The 17744-nt window shown below is 40.7% G+C and overlaps 1 protein-coding gene across 1 annotated transcript in view; it reads right to left on the bottom strand.

Moving 5' to 3' along the window:
• LOC119853499 (CD2 associated protein) overlaps positions 1–17744 on the bottom strand; it is a 150327-nt gene that overhangs the window by 16067 nt on the left and 116516 nt on the right. The window contains exons 10-13 of the mRNA XM_038396619.2: positions 17503–17539; positions 16907–16969; positions 11747–11906; positions 8447–8589 (exon numbers count right to left, since the gene is read on the bottom strand). Of these exons, the coding sequence (XP_038252547.1) occupies positions 8447–8589; positions 11747–11906; positions 16907–16969; positions 17503–17539 (403 nt within the window). The remainder of the gene's footprint in view (positions 1–8446; positions 8590–11746; positions 11907–16906; positions 16970–17502; positions 17540–17744) is intronic.

Below are 17744 nucleotides of genomic sequence, written 5' to 3'. Positions count from 1 at the left end.
AGAAATTCTGGCAAGAACTGTGCAAACAGCAGCAGTGGCAAAGCTGAAGCCAATTTGGAGGAATAAGAACATCTTCATGGAATCCAAACTGAAACTGCCTCATGCATTGGTCATCTCCATTTTTCTGTATGCGTGCGAGACACGGGCCCTTACGGCAGAACTTGAACAGAAAATACAGGTAATACAGATGAGATACTTCTGTAAAATCCTGGGCATCTTCTACCTTGACCACATCACTAATGAAGAAGTCCGCATCACCACCACCCAATGGCCTGGGTCATATGACCACCTCCTGACGACAGTGAACAAGTGCAAGCTGAAGTGGTACGGCCATGTAACAAGATGTTCTGGAATATCCAAGAGCCTCCTCCAAGGCACAGTACAGGGGAAGAGAAGAAGAGGTAGATAGAAGAAGAGATGGACTGACAACATAGAAGACTTGACAGGAATGAACTTCGTGGACACTCCAGCACTGACACACAATCGTCAGAGGTGGAGACAATTGCTCATCAGTGATGGTGCCCAAATGACCAATGCGGTTATGGGAGCGATGATGATGATGACGACGACGACGACAACTTGATGAAAGAGGTTTTATTTACCTTTGTATAATAGTACCTATAATGGGTGAATCCTGACCCCATGGAAGTGAATAGGAGTTTCAGCCTTCAAGGCAGCCAAAATTTCACCTATTCTGTATCAGTTTTAATTGTAAATGAATTGTTCACTTATTTATCAAGCACCTTTTTCCAGTTACTATGTGGGCTTTTAAGACTTCATCTACCAAAATGAGTACTATAGTGCTAAAAAAGAGCTCTAATTTTCATACATCTGCTGAATCAAAGAAAAGCTGAAGGCTGAGACATATTGCCAAAGAGACCAGAAGGTTCAATTAACCTCAGGCGGTTGTGATAGAGAAAGCAGCCTATTGAGATCACCTACCACCACCTAAATCTGGAGCTGTACATTATAACAGGGTGATGAGCAAATTGGGAAAAGCATATAATTCAACAAAAAAAGATTCAGCCAGTCAAAAAAAGGTAGTCAACAATGTATGTGGTAGTAGTTGGTGAATTTTGGTAGTGAAAGTGTCCGGTGGCCTGGCATATACTATTTCCATTTGTCTGAAGAACTACAGGGCACAACAAAACAAAATGAGACGTGAATGAAGTGAATTAATCCCCTGAAGTTGCCATGGCTTAGCAGCTCAAAGTACTGGCTACACTGCAATTACGCTATATGAAACGAGGAAACCCAACATTCATACCATAGCAAGACAAGATAGACAGCTGTTTGCGCTGTCTTTCACCCTGTTAAGTCTAAACTTCATCTCCACAAAAGATTAGAAGGCAATCATAATAAACCTCAGAATATTAAGACTTCAGCCATGCAAAAAACCATGAGTTTAAAGTTAACTATAATTAAGAATGGAGAAACAAATGGTACACTGCAAATCATTGTAAATGAAATCAGAGGAAGATTTACATCTTATGGGAGGTTATTACATTCCATTTTAAAAACACAATATATTACACTTTTATAAGACAAGAAGCCAACAGGGTAAATTATAAAGACTTGTTTCCAAGACTTAACATACAAGAATTAAAAAATACAAAACAAAAAACCATCAGTGTGCATAGCAGACTTGAAAGTCAGATGATATTTTGTGTGTGCAAAGATGCAGTAAAGCCATTCACCCCAGCCGAATCTGAAATGTGATCAATATTTAATGTAATCCCATTACAAAAAACTATATTTGGAGCCTCACCTGACAGGTTAAATAATAGTGTGTAAATATTTGTACACTTTATGAAATCCCATAATTTTTTTAAAATGCATTTAAAGGTAAATACTTATCTGCTAGCTAAGGAAAATCTGCATCCAAATCAACCAGAAAAGCATTTTAAAATAAAAACCAAATTTTAGTATATACAACTGCAAATGAAAATTAACTCTGAGCTGCTAAAAAGAAAAGGCTACGTGCATGTACCGGTATGACACACAGTGATTGGATTTCCTTATATAATGTTATCTTACCAAAATGGAGAAGGGTAGGGTAATTTCCTGACACGTAAGAAGGGAAACATGGCAAACAGGATAGGAAACAAAATCTGGAAAGAAAAGTCAAGGAGAGGAATGTCTAGAAAAAAGATTCTGAACCAAAAAAAAAAAATTATTTTACAAAGCAGGAAAAGGAAACATTTGTAGAAGGAACAGAATTGTTTCACATGTTCAGCATATTAGCATATATTATTATATCTTCAGGTCTCAAACACACAGAATCACTTTGTTTTCAGTCTGTTTCATTTCTGATTTAACTCTCTAATCGAGAGGGGAAACTGTTACTGTCCTTTTCAAATAAATCATCAACAAGTGGTATTCAGAAGTCTTCACAAATATGATCACTGAAGTATTTATTGGTAATGTAACAGCAACAGGCATGATTTTCAGACGTGCTGAACAGCAGCGTACCATTGAGGCCAGTACAAGACTGATAGTTAAAATGGCTACAAACCATTTAGACAGATACAAGGAACATTAGTGATTTTGCTAAAACTTCATCCTCCATGCATTCACTTCAGTGAAATCACACCAACAAGTTGTGATAACACACGAACTAGAAAAGCAAAGCTTGAGTCGTCTGACCTCAAGACAGGACATCTCTTAGGGTTGTGAAGGCATGTGTTGCATTTTCTATTTACCTTGACTCTTGTAAGATTAAAAAAAAAATCTTAAAATTGCCACAGACAACTGAAGTGTTTGACCTTACACAACCCCAGGTTTTGTAGCATTAACAAGCCCTTCCATAGCCATGATGTACACACTGAAATTTCAGTGGTGTGGTTTATAGGTTTCACTGGCATGAGTTGGGACGACTGCATTACATGCTGGCGGTAAAGCCATGAATGAGTTAGGCAGGTCATTCCAAGCAATCAATGGATAAAAGCTTTCTGCCACACTTGGCCACCATGCACTCTGCCTGTTACACATGTTCCATAAAACCTTTTTTATGGAAGTTTGAGAGAGTCTGGAAAATATTTATTGGGACTAATTTTCCTACTCCTGTCTATATAAAATCAAGCGTCTTAGTTAAATAGGAGTTCAAACATACTGGGCTATAAAAGTTCAGAGGTGACTCTTGCCTGTTGTGGGGTTTCAGAAAGGGGTATTCCCCCCCTCCCCACGGTGAGAAAATTCTCTCTTCTCCTCTGAAATGTGCAAAGTTTGCGGCACTTTTTTTTTTTTTTTTAAATGGCAGCTTTTTAAAGGTGCTAGTAAATTTACAGTGTTAGAGGTATTCCCACAAGGTTCAGTCGGCAGAAAGCAGATGGTGCAGATAAAAGTAAAGTACCTATTAAATTTATCACATTGCTTTGCGATTTAGCATACGGCTAACACATCTACATATAAGATCTTTAAGGGGACATACCAAACTTTGAGTTAACCATATCTATTTATCTTGGGTAAACCTGCCACGCCTTAAGGATCAGCATATGCGTATTTACAATATAAGATCCTGATCTTGCAACTGACTCCATGCAGGCAGTTGCCCCCAGTTCATAGAGAGGCAGCTGAAGGATTGAGGCCTACCTTCATTTCAGGCTGATACAATGTCACTTTTGAATGCTTGTTTCATATGAGACATTGGTGATTTAGTACTACCTAGGAAAAGTCTTTTAAATTATGTTTTTACTCTATTCTTATTCAAAATAGGCAATTAAATTTAAAAAATCTTGTGCTTTGATTTAAATATGTAAGCACAAAATGCCTACACTCCAGCCTGAGGGTAGCCTTGATAGATAAGAAATCAAGATTACATTAGCAATAGCAAACCAACAATCTCTTTGCAGTCCACAAAACTAGAATTTCTTCAGCTCCCACAAAACTAGTTGTGCCAAATAAAAATCCACAAATCCTTGCCCAAATCCCATCACCTATCCCATTTGAGTTTTATAGATCAGAATCAACTTCTTAAACTCCATCCAGAAACCAACAGGCAACCAACACAAATCCCAGAGCACTGGGGTCATGTGCTCACCACTTTCTGCCCCAGCTTCAGTATCCACATGCAGATCCCCACAGGGTGCATTGGAATTGCCTAAACTTCAAGCAACAGAAGCATGAAGGCCTGTAACATAGTCTACGCCTAAGAGAAAGGGTTACAACTTCCTTCCCACGTGGGAGGGAATAAAGCCATTCTGCTCAATTCTGGTATGTAGCTGCCTAACAGAAAGGAGTCTAACAGAACTCCCAAAGTGAATGCTCAGCTGACACAAGAGAGGGACACACCTTCAATCAATGGGTGACAATCTTTGCCACATTGTCCAATTGCTTCCCCAAACATAACAAGATTACCTCTGTTTCCCCCGGCCTCAGCCTGCTCACTCTTATCAGAGCCCCATTCACTACCATACACAGAGAAAGATAATTGCTCCCTATAGGTTGGATGAAAGGGAAGGACAGATTCAATGTCATCAGCATATTGAATGCACGTCAGTCTGTACCCAGTCTTCTCTGCAATCCCAAATTTGCACAAAAAATAATAAATGAAACCTCACATGACAGAAACATGAGGGCACAAAGCCAGCCACCCTAAACTACACTTAGTTCTCTCTCAAAACAAACATGCATCCACACTAAAGAATAAACATCCATGAAATAAAAAGGCATGTCCCACCATTATCAACCCTATCCACAAATCACAAACATTCAACAGCCACTTTCTCTGAATTATCAACCCACTCTCTTCCTTAAAGCCCCAGAAAATACATGAGCCTTGCAGTACTCCCTGAAAGTCAAACACCTGCCCTGATGTACCAGTAAGATGGCGAGTATATAGAAGATCTGTCATCAAGGGGATCCTACCACTAACTCCCTCTCTCTGAAATCAGCGTACTGCAAGCTTGAGTGCCTCTGTTGACCTACAAGGTCGAATGTCAAAACCTTAAAGTATATCTAATACTCAGCCAATGTCATCAGTATAAAGGACCGGACTGAGTTCAGTGAATTATTAAAGGAAAGGTCTACATCTGAACAAAAACATCACATTCTCCTCGCCTAAAGATGACAGAAAGACATGCTCTAGGCCACACATGCTACCTGACCATGTAGGAATAGCATAAGATCTAATACAATCCCCAAACGGGGAACCTGAGTAACAGATTTCTGACACACTTTTAAAGCAAAGGGGCTAGTATCTCAGCCATTTCATCTCCCAAACTACTAACATTAATTCCTTCTTGCCTGAAAAAAAAGCTTTGTTCAGTTTACGCTTATGAAAGCCCCAATCTTCATCAGAAACTGATTAAGTTCCTTCACTGTCCCAATCCAAATAAAATTGTCACGTCATCTATTCTCTATATGCACCACATTTAACAAAGAAAAAGAACTATTTTAGAATTAACTTGGAACATATTAAGCATTTTTGTGGGTACTACTTGCAATATTCTTAGGGTGCCTTATTATACACTAAAATAAAATTTTATACACTAAGAGAATGACTACCTAATATCACTAATCCACTAAATATTGGAACAATCTTTTCGATACAAAAGTCATGATTTCAAAGTTACATCTCAGACTCCATCAGGCACAGAAGCAATTGCTGCATATCCTAACGGGAAACTGGAAACCTCCCCTTTCGAATGGAAAAAACTCCCATGGTTCGCCTGTAGAGCCATGAGAAAATAACCCTTACACTTGTAGTCCAAAATTGAACGTTCACCACTCCACACCTCAGTTCAGTGCAATTTGGATGGAAGTTGCATATTCTGGAAATAGAGTAATTATTTCTGTTCCGCATCTCTAAAAGGCATTCTGAGTAAAGGGTCATGTCCAAAAGGTCACCCTGGGTTGAGACCATGTGGGTTTAATCAGTGATGAGCTGCCAAAATCTTAACAACCGGTTCCCTATAAAAAGTTGTGATTTAAGGGATATGCCACAGTATGTATTTTTTGTACCAATAGGGTTATTGTATGTCCGTATTTTGATTCTTAAATCGCCATCCGGGAGGAATTTTTAAAATTTAAAAATTCCTCCCAGATGGCAATTTAAGAACCAAAAGCCTGACATGTCCGGGAAAATACAGATGTATGTTAACCTTACCTAAAGTTCTTTTTTAAAAAGATGGGCCTGAACTAGAAATGAGCTCTGTTTCACATGTGTGGGTCCCCTGCCACTCCCTGGGGGTGAACTAGGGTGACCAGATGTCCCGATTTTATAGGGACAGTCCCAATTTTGGGGTCTTTTTCTTATTTAGGCTCCTATTACCCCCCACCCCCGTCCTGATTTTTCACTTCCTGTCTGGTCACCCTAGGGTGTGCACATGTGTGGATCCCAGCTGTCCCTGCCCCCCTCATTGAAGCAAACGTGCAAGGTTACTGCCCTGGGAACTGCATGGCACCAGTGGACGTGGGGCCAGCTGCAGACAGGGGCGTGGGGCAGAGCTAGCTGGAGGCAGGGGTTTGCGGGGCTGGCTGCAGGCAGGGCAGGGGGGTGCGTGCTGCAGGGGTCGGCTGCGGGCAGGAGGTGCGAGGCTGGCTGCAGGCAAGACAGGGGATGCGGCAGGGGCTGGCTGCAGGCAGGGGGTGTGGGGCTGGCTGGAGGCAGGGGCTGGCTGGAGGCAGGTCAGGGGGGTGGGGGGCAGGCTGGAGACTGGGGCGTGTGGGGCTGGCTAGCTTCGGGCAGGGGGGTGTGGCAGGGGTTGGCTGGAGACAGGGCAGGGGGATGCGTCAGGGGCTGGCTTCAGGCAGGGGGTGCGTGCAGCAGGGGGTTGGCTGGAGACAGAGCAGGGGATGCAGCAGGGGCTGGCTTCGGGCAGGGGGTGCAGGGCTGGCTGGAGGCAGGGCAGGGCTGCAGGAGGGTGCGGCAGGGGTTAGTGGAGACAGAGGTGTGGGGCTGGCTAGCTTTGGGCAGGGGGGTGCATGCTGCAGGGGTTGGCTGGAGACAGGGCAGGGGGTGCGGCATGGGTTGGCTGCAGGCAGGAGGTGCAGGGCTGGGTGCAGGCAGGGCAGGGCAGGGCAGGGGCTGACTGGAGGTAGGGGCTACCTGCAGGCAGGTCAGGAGGGCGCGGGGCAGGCTGGAGACAGGGCAGGGGGGGGTGCGGCAGGGGCTGGCTGGAGACAAGGCAGGGGGTGCGTGCGGCAGGGGTTGGCTGGAGACAGGGTGGTGGGTGCTCACGGGGAGAGCAGCTCAGAGCAGCCCAAGCAGCAGGACGCAGCCCAGGCCCAGCAGAGCAGCTGGAGCCCCAGGGCCAGGAGAGCAGCAGCAGCAGCAACAGGGCTCATGCCCAGGGCCAGGTGGCAACCCACATGGCTCCTGCAGCGCCCCCGGCGGCCGGAGGAGGAATTACATCACTTCCCGGCCAGAGCCCATCAAAGCCTCAGCACCCCCTGCAGGAAAGCGGGTTAACAACCGGTTCTAAAACTGCTTCAAAATTTAACAACCGGTTCCCGCGAACCGGCTCCAGCTCACCACTGGGTTTAATGCACTAGAAAATTTCACATTTAGAGGCCAGTGCTAAAAATTGGTATAAGTCAGACGTATGGAAGAATTGTGTGTTCTCAAAACTAGTCCCCCCATGAAGGTTTGCACAAGATCTCAAAAGTCACCATCCATTTTAACAAAACAGGCAACCTTTGAATAGGAGGCACACGCAGGATTGAGATCACAGTGATGTTATTGACAATGAAGGAATATATTAGTAGCAGTTATATGGGAAAAGCTTGCATAGCATCTGTCCAGAATATTGTTCGTTCTGGGCAATACTTAAAGTTCTCATTAGACAGGGTAGAATTGTAAGTCAGATGTCAGATACAGGTAAGTCAGGTGCATCTAGCAAGAGTTAGTTCACTTTCATCAGCACCAAATACTGAAATTCACAAAATACAATCTCTCTCTTTCAAAATTGTAAAGCACTAATGAAGGAGTTAGCCACAAAAGTTGTCAACTAGACTCCACAAAACTATAAATGAATGTTATGAATATTAGTAAAAATATTTAAATAGGTTCATTAAGTTATTCTATGTGCAAAAGCAGCAGGAAGGTGCACAGAAAATGACAGTGAGAAAAAAGGAATCTTTTTATAAAAGTAAGGGAGGTCAGGCAATGACAAAAATATCCTTTTAATTGAAAAAAGAAAGCCATTATACAGGTGTTCGTTTTTCTAGCTAACCCAATACAAAGTAAGGCGTTATCAGTTCTCTGCATATTAGCCTGATAAACACTGTACATTATTTTTCCCAGTTACACAAAGAGCTATCAGCAGTAACTATTTAAAAAATTGTATTCCCTACCTAACACATGTAACTGCTCTTGCACTAAATATTAACATGTGTATATTCCAATAAATGAGTTTACTCTAATACCATTAGAGTATCCCAGTCTAAATAGGAAAGGCTCAGAAAAGCTCTCCAGTACAGTATTTTCATTTGTTTTTCATCTTACCTGGTTCTTTAGAGCTCTTTACTGCAACTGAATCTACCTCTACTGATTTTGGTCTAAGCGGTAAATGTTCAGAGTCTAACTTTGGTTTTATTAATGGCTCAATTTCAGACTTCGGTCGAAGGGAAACTACTTCCCCATTAGATCTGTAAAGAAATAAACAAACAGGCAGTCTGAATTTGAAACAGGTCATAATTCAAACGTATTAAGAGTTAAAAGCAGAGGGGAAAATGTCAGTGTTTCCTGTTCTTTAAGCATTTAGATTTAAAAATTTCACAGACTGGCTCTCACACCAAGACAGACAAATAAAATCAATGTTGTGCTATTCATAAACATATTTACTTTTGTTAGGACTCTTATGGCCAAAAATCTGCCCTCCAGATATGTGCAGGGCTTTCAGTGGGAGTTCCACATGCATACTTCAAAACATCATTTGGTAATACTTTATCACCATTTAGGCACACTATATGAACAAATCTAACCCTTTGCACAAAAAATGCTATAGTGCAATGCAACAAAACAAAAAAGACAAGAACCTTGACCACCACCTTCAACAATATCTCCACTTCAGAAACATTCACAGGTGAGGTATGAAGGGTCCATTGCGTTCAATTTTTTTTTTTTATTATTAAAAACATTCTTAATGGACCATAATGGGTGGTTACATTTAGTTAAATATCCTGTATAGATGGCCCTTATTCTAGCATTGGATAGTGTCTCTACACCCTTTATTACTGTTCTGGCAGTGAAAGACTCCTAGATTTTCCTGCATCCTAGATCCAAAAGTAAACAGATGAGCCATTCTTTTGCCGCTCTTTTAACTGTAGTTTGCAGCTGAAGTTACTTTGCTTAGGAAGCTGTGTGAATGGAACAGTTTGACAGGTTAAATGTTGGTTACTAGTTCCCTTTCCTCTAAAATGTGGCTCTATACTCATTTCCCCATTTCTCTACGTGGGGATTATTATTACAGCAGGGTTGCCTTCTCTTCTCCTATCCACTCATGATAGTATCAAATATTGAACAGCTGTGGATGTTTTCAGTCAAATATTGAGCAGCTGTGGACGTTTTCAGTCATAAGAACTTTAACATTCTCTGGCCACAATTTATTATTTGTCTATATCTATATCTCCCCTTTGGAATTCTGTTCCATAACATATTCCAATATGTTAACTGTTACTCAAATTGAAAAACATTTCTGTTGTATATTTCTCTACCTATAAAACAATAAATCTTGAAGTGTGCTGAAATATGAAGTCAATATCTAGCCAAGAATGGGTGGCCCTCTGTAGATTAACAGTATAGAGCTGCACTCTTAGATTGCACATGCACCTGCTGCATGAAAGCCAGAGCGCTCAAAGAGGTAACCACTGGGAACCCGTACAATCAGTCTCACAGAATCAAACCTTCAGTGTGAGGTTATGTACAGAGCTGTGGCCTACACGTCTGTTAGTTTCTTCCACCATTTAGAATCTACAGCACAGAAGTGTGGTGAATGGGAATCTACACTGACAATCTACTCAAAGAACCAATTATTAAAACTGGCTAGTAATCTCTCTTCAACATCTCCATTCTTGAGAGATGAACTGCTACTATGAGGAGTCAGGTTTGAAGAGAACTAGTTGAACAATGATTATAGGACTGCTGTCCTGAACGGAGCATCAGTTCCCCTGGTGTGCAAAGAAAATGGCAATAGTGCATGAATAACGCACAGTATGGCTAGATAGCAAGAGAAGAAGAGTGACCTGTCCCAGGCATCGTATGCCTTATCTATATTTACAGTGGTGTGTCGAGTACGGACACGACACAGGAGCTACATGCCATAGTGAAAGCAGGCTGAGCTCACGTCTGTCACTGTGCTGCGTAACCACATGCAGCAGTGAAATGCTCCAACGAGCGGGGATGGAGACCAGTGGAAAAGACTCTAGCAGCTCCCCACTGCCACAGCCTTTCACTGCAGCAGAAAAGGCTCTAGCAGAGGGGAAGCAACAGGAAGCTAAAGGAGCCTTTCCACACTGTCAGACTTTTTCGCTACCCTCTCCCTGCCAGAACCTTCCCTGGCACAAGGAAAGGCACTAGCCATGGAACACTACATTGCTAAAAATAGCAGTGTAGACATGGGAGGCACTGCTTGGGCGTGCAGACAGCTATGTGGGGTATATACCTTAGGGCATTTTACTTGCCTAAGCTGTGCCTCACTATCTACACTGCTATTTATACCTGTGCTAGCTGGGTGTGCAATGTCTGTTCTCTGTATGCCACCATAAGTGTAGATGTATCTTCAGGAAATATGCCAGAGACAGCCCATCTCCTGCAAGACTTAAAATTGTTCAAAAAAGATCACATGACTTTTTGGTTTGGTTATAATGGGACAGTGTTTTTCTCACATTCTCCTTACACTGAAAAAAAGAGCAGATTGGTTTTTATTCAAACTGACAAAAAATGTCACCTATCAGGCAGAGTCCAGGCATGGAAAAACTTCAGTCTGAAAAAATAAAACTTCAGAAAGTTGTCAGTGACTAAAATCAGGGGTCAGAATAGAAGCTAAATGCAACTTTCATACTAGTGGTTGGAAATGAGGGTTAGAACTGAGGCTGATATGCAACTTCAACAATAGTGGCTGCTGTTAGTCTGTTATAATATGAACTATGAAGGGAAGACGGAGAATTTAAATCCACTCAAGAAGTTGAAAAGAACTGAGGAATCTTGGAGACTCAGATCCTTATATGATCTCACTCACATGTTCCCAATGGTCACTACTTTTCTAAAGGACAATGATTTCAACAGCGAGGGCATGTGTGCTCCAGGAGTGGGGATTTATACTGACAATACTTAAGTGAGAAATTTGGTCATTTACACAGTGGTGTGTGGCTCTCTCCAATGTGGTAATTTATTTCTTAAGTGTAACACCCACAGGCTCCTCTACCCAGCATACCACAGAACACTACTAGTGACTCATTTCCTGTGGCCGTAACTTACACAGAATGCAGCAGCTTAAAACTTGCACTGCAGTTTGATGATTCCGAAGTCCATAATTTCACACAGAATGCAGGGCACGGCGCAAGGTTCCCTCTTATCTGATTCAAGTAAAATGTCACTTGACAATTAGAAAATTAACAAAAAAGTAAAACTGATCACCACCCGGAGAATTTCTGAAGCGCAGATAAGTATAAGGCACTGTGTATCTTATGACATATTCACCTTCCGATTAATTAAGGTTCATAGTTTAGCAATGAAGCACATGCAAGCATAAACTAATAAATCTATTTACTACGTTGGATTAAAATTAAATACAAATATACTCACTTAGACACAGGTGATAGTAAAACTGGTTTATCTGGTCGTTTTGGATGCAGAAGCCCAGCTCTAAATACATTATTAGTCTTGTTTGGAGGAACAGGCTTTTTTGGTGGTACCTGAGGAGCTACTGGCTTAGAAGGCTTCTGATCCAGAGCTGCGTTTTCATCTTACAAAATAAGGCACAAAAACATTTTTAGATACATTAGAGTAATTTATCTAGGACACTTTGGCATTTCATCATAGTGGCTGCTATCAGAAATGATTTCCCTGAAGATCTGATGCAGCATCACTTTGAGATATATTTAGATAAAAGTAAAAAGTGGAAATGTGCATACAAACTATACACCTGGACACAAGAAATGTGGTTAGCATAAACACTTAATGCAACTTCTTCAGTGACATTCCTGGTAATGACAGGTTTCATAGTAGCAGCTGTGTTAGTCTGTATTCGCAAAAAGAAAAGGAGTACTTGTGGCACCTTAGAGACTAACAAATTTATTAGAGCATAAGCTTTCGTGAGCTGTACAGCTGCTACAGCTCACGAAAGCTTATGCTCTAATAAATTTGTTAGTCTCTAAGGTGCCACAAGTACTCCTTTTCTTATTCCTGGTAATAGGTCAGTGATTCATTAGTGCACTGCAGACAACAGCTTAGTCAGTCACACACAGAAGAACTCCTGCTGTGCCTCTAATGCTTTCCCCTCATATCAATTCATTACATCTACTACTAAAGATATAGATGTTTATCCCTGTTTCTTTTACACATGCATCACAGAGCAGGAGTGATCTCTAGATGACTACTTCCTTGTGCATTTAGATTCAAATTTTGTAGATTAAGGACCTTGTCTTCCTACATGCACACTGGTAGTACTAACTGAATATAAAACAAATGTATGAAAGTTAAACAGGACAACTAAAACTTCCATTGTTTTGTCGCCATATGATCCATTTGCTCAGATTTTGTCAATTAACGAGGGAAAACATACATTTGTAATATTTAGTACTTTATGGAGTACTTCTATTTTCAAACTACTGTACAAGTATTAAACCAATAATCCTCAATGTTCCTGTGAAATTTAGGTAAGCATTATTCCCTCTCTGTAGCTGGCAAAATGCAGAGATACAGTGTGTTTACACTGCAATTGGAAGCATAACTGCAGCTCGTGCAGACATACTAGAGTTAGTTTTAACCTCGCTAGCTCGGGTACGAGTAGCAGTGAAGCCACGGCATGGCAGGCATTAGCACAGGACTGCAAGCCGAGTAACTACCCAGGGTTCTAGACAGGCTTGCACAACACACACTGCAGCCTGTGCTGCTGTAGCTTCACTGCTGTCAGTACCTGATCAAGCTAGATTAAATCTAGCTCAGGTATGTCTACAAGAGCTGCATTCAAACCCCATGAATGCAGTTTACACATACCTTAAGTGACTTGTTGAAGCCTGTACAGAGGATTAAAGTTAGGAGTTCTTGATTCCTTGCACAAGGCTGAATCGCAGTGACTTAGTAGAGCAGAGGAACGTCTCTTGCTTTATATGCAAGTGGTCAGAAGTTCAAACCCTATCTAAAACGTATCTGAGGAAACAGGCTCCAGTGATTAAGGTGCTAGTCTAAAATTGGGGAGACTCAGGTTCAATTCCCCGCTGTGCCACAGACTGCGTGACCTTTGGCAAGTCACTTAGCTTCTCTCTGGCTCAGTTCCCCCAGCTGCAAAATGGGGATAGTAGCACTTAGTAACAGTAGTACCTCAACAGGGATGCGTGAGGATAAACACGTTGAAGATTGTGAAGTGTTTAGGTGAGATACCACCTATGACAGAATCTACTATAAATACTGCCTTATTGCAATTTCTGAAGGCCTGAGATACTAGAATTCAAAGATATGAAGCATACCAGTAAATCAGTGAAAAGGCTCAGTTTATTGGAATCATATCTCCGTTTTTTTGGTATCGAGTTGGAGTAACTGATATAACGAGACAATACACAATTTTGCCACTTGGTCCTGCTAAATGATAAATACACAATTATGAGATTTAGTGTTGTGTAAAAAGTCTTTTTAATTGATTTGTCTTTTTCTGGTCTATGTGTACTGGCTGGCTGAATAATTTTAAACTTTAAAAATTACAAATATATGTGATACGAGTGGAGAAAGACAGCACAAGTTCTACAATGCTGCGTTCAGCCAATATCAGTCACCAAACTGGATCAATAATTTTGTATTTAAAAAAAGAAAAAAAATCGATAAAATATTAAATATTTACATATGAATTACACTCAACTATTCTGACATTTTTGTTTTTATGATGCAATATTACTCAATGTTTAGAATGCTATCATCTGAACTTTTTTCCACACAAAAAAAAACTAAATATGAAGGCTGTCACAAACCAAGAAAAAAAAATCATTACTAAATACTTTAAACTGTTTACCACAGATCACCACACCATAGGGATCAGTCACTTTTGCTGTACAAAAATATAGCATTCTGTACTCTAACAACTATTCTGGAGTTAAACAATGAAAAAGATACTAAAAGTTGGCTAAAAGATAATGCTACATAATGGAAAGGAAAACACCATACTGATTACATTTATTAAGAGCAAAAAGTTACCACGGCTAACTAATATCATTAAACGTCCTTTCAACAGTCATATAAAAATACTGCTTATATAAAAGAGCAGCTAACCAATTCTTGTACAATTAAGGACAGACTTGGGCTATAACAGCCTAATTAGTCTCTCATAATAAGGTTTATAATTTCATATTACTATTAGCTAATAATTTTAATAGGACTAATTCCACCACAATTTAATATTTTATTAAAATGATTAGCAGTATTTGTACACGTTTTTAGGAGAGGTAGAAAATGCAAATATAAATGGAAGTTTATTTCAAGCAAAACACCACTACTATTTATCTTCACAGATTTTAAGGCCAGAAGGGACCATTATGATGATCTAGTCTGAACTCCTGCATAACACAGGCTTTAGAAGTTCACCCATTTTATACAGTTCAATAGAAAGCTCTGCCCTTAACTTTCCATTTTTAAAAATGCAGAATTTCCCAGAATTTGATGTCATATAGAATTTGCTTCGTGGCCTGTTATTCTGCTGCTAGTAGTCTGTTTAATTTAATAGTGTTAACAACAGTATTAACTTAAACCAGGGGTCTCAAACATGCAGCCCGCAGGGTTATTTTCTGCAGCCCACCAGCTCCCCGTGGCACCCCTGCCCCCCACAGGTTTCCAATTCCTGGCCAATGGGAGCTTCGGGGGAGGTACCTGGAGGAGTGACCAGGGCAACACACAGACCCCTTTTCCCACTCCCTCAGGTCCCGGCCGCTTCCTGGAGCAGCACTGGGGCAGGGCAGGGCGAGCAGGGAACCTGCCCTGCCCCCAGTGCACACCGGGCTGGACTCTGCCCCAGAATCCCTCCCGCAGCCGAACCCCATCCTGAGCCCCCTGCCACATCTCTCCTGCACCCTGACCCCTGCCGCACCCCTCCTGCACCTCAACCCCCTGCCCTGAGTCGCCTGTTGCACCCTGCACCCTGACCTCCTGCTCTGAGCCCCCTGCTGCACCCCGCATGCACCCTTGGGGGCAGGGAAGGGGCGAGTTGGGGTGGGGATTTCAGGGAAGGGGTTGGAAAGGGGGCAGAGAAGGGGTGGTAAGAGGCAGGGCAGGGGAGGGGCCTCACGGAAGGGGTGGAGTGGGGGCAGGGCTGGGGCAGCGGGGGGGGGGGGTCAGTGGTGCGTCCCTCAGGCCAATGAACTAGTCCTCATGTGGCCCTCATGGTCATTTGAGTTTGAGACTCTTGACTTAAACAGAATCAAGACAAAGTATTCATTTTTTTCAGGTTTATTTTAGCAGCCAAATGGACCAAATTCAGCCCTGGTGTCAGTCTACTGACTTCTGGTGCCACAAGTACTCCTTTTCTTTTTGCGAATACAGACTAACACGGCTGCTACTCTGAAACCTGTGACTTCAATTTGTTGGAGAAGGAAGAATGTGGTCCACTGAAAAGAAAAATAATGTGTTCTCTAATAATATTCAGACACAAGATGGCTCACTAAACACACACATGCATATGGATTACTCCCAAGAATATATGTAGTTTACATAGCAGGTTATTAAAAATTTGTGCAGAAAAGCCAAAACTCAAATGGAGCTGGCTTACTCTTAATCGTGCATTTGAAAATGCTGTCCTGAACACATTCTATGGCCAATGTTCATCGGCTGCATTACGAAGTATCTTTATATAAATATGGCCAAACTGTTATAACAATAGCATTTTTTCTTTCAAGTCCTATGAAATGGATAAACTTAGAGAAAGAAATAGCTATGTGTCAGAAGTTTTCTCTTTATCATAATAAAAGCAAATTCTGTACAGACCGTTAGTTCCTTGTTCAATTTTTCCAAATACAAAAGGGAGCATTTTAGAAACATTACATTTGATTCAGACCATTAACAATTTTTTTTAAGAGATAGTTCTGAGGCTTTCAAGGCTTGAAATGTAGTGTGAGTAAATTAGCAAACTTCTCTACAGTTAGTGAAAATGGAAATACTGAAAGAAAATCTGGATGAAGACTGAATGGTTTAGGTGTTTACAGGATAGGAGATTTTCACTTCTAAAAAGTCTAGAATCACAATATCTCCTCTACAGATTAATAACATTAGTACAATGTTGTAGATACACTTTTGGCGTTTTTTCCAAACAAAAAACTTTCAGTTGAAGCCATTCACATGTTTGGTGAAACATTCTCTATCAGAGCAGGAACGGACATTTACAAAATATTTATTTTAATAAATGTCCATTGTTATCCAGAATTACATCACCACATTTATTACAAAATTGCATTTAAACAAACAATTAAAACTAGGTCATTATAAACTATCATATTGACTGCAATTTCCAGATTAAGAAAATGACTCTGCAAAAGCAATTAAAGTGTTATCATAATGTACAATATGTAATAGATTTAAAGGTAGACATATACTAAACTAAAAACCTTAACATACTTGAATAGTTTTAGAAACAATTATGATAGCATACAACGAGTAATAACTTTTCCCATATGGGTATTTTATTTACTTAAAACAAAATAACTAAATATTGTGTAGTTCTTTTATATGATCTCAATTTAATTTCAATGTGAAGAAAACTGGTCTCACCTTTTTCTTCAGGTCTAGAAGAAAGAAACTTCCTCTCTCCTATTGGAAGTTCAGGCTTAGGAGCTGAATATAAAAACAAAACCGGACACATTTCTCAAGCAACTGTAATTGTTCTAGTCATTCACTAAAAATATAACCTACGATTATTTGTATTTATACTGTTCCTTCTAGCCAAGGATCATAATGAACTGTATAACCATTCATTTAAATTCAAAGATGTGAGGAAGTATTAAAATATTTCTAACTAAGATTCAGAACTAGGTTCTGTTAGATGTGTCAAACAAAATACATAGTAGGATACATAGTGTCACTGGCCTGAATTTGGGGTTGCTGTACAGTACTGCTCAGAAATGCAAAGCTACTTTTGAGTTTGGAAAGTCATCTTAAACACTTGCCATACTACATCACAGTGAATGTGAAGTATAACACGTCTTTATGCAGTACACTACAATTAGAAAACCTTGTCTTCATGACTGAATAAAATGAGTTGTTTCTAAACTCTCATTGCATTTATGAAGCTTCTAGAGCAGTGACTTTTGTTGGTTTTTATACTCAAAGTTTGTCAGTATATTTATCAGCATGAATCTTTTACATACCTGGACTTTTAACAGGAGGTGGTGGCTTCTTTGGCTTCTGCAAAGAGGATAAAGTGTCAATATATTTTATAGAAAAAAAGATAGGCATCCACTTATCAGCTTACATGCAGACTCATAGCACTTTTCATCAGTAGACTTCAAAGTACTTTACAAACAAGTTCAGTATCATCCCCATTTTACAGATAGGGAAACTGAGGCACAGAGCGATGAACTGCCTTATCCAAGGTCACCGAGCACGTCTC

This window comes from Dermochelys coriacea, chromosome 3 (genome assembly GCF_009764565.3).
Source record: "Dermochelys coriacea isolate rDerCor1 chromosome 3, rDerCor1.pri.v4, whole genome shotgun sequence".
In the NCBI taxonomy this organism is placed as follows: domain Eukaryota; kingdom Metazoa; phylum Chordata; order Testudines; family Dermochelyidae; genus Dermochelys; species Dermochelys coriacea.
This window is presented reverse-complemented; position numbering and strand designations above follow the sequence as displayed.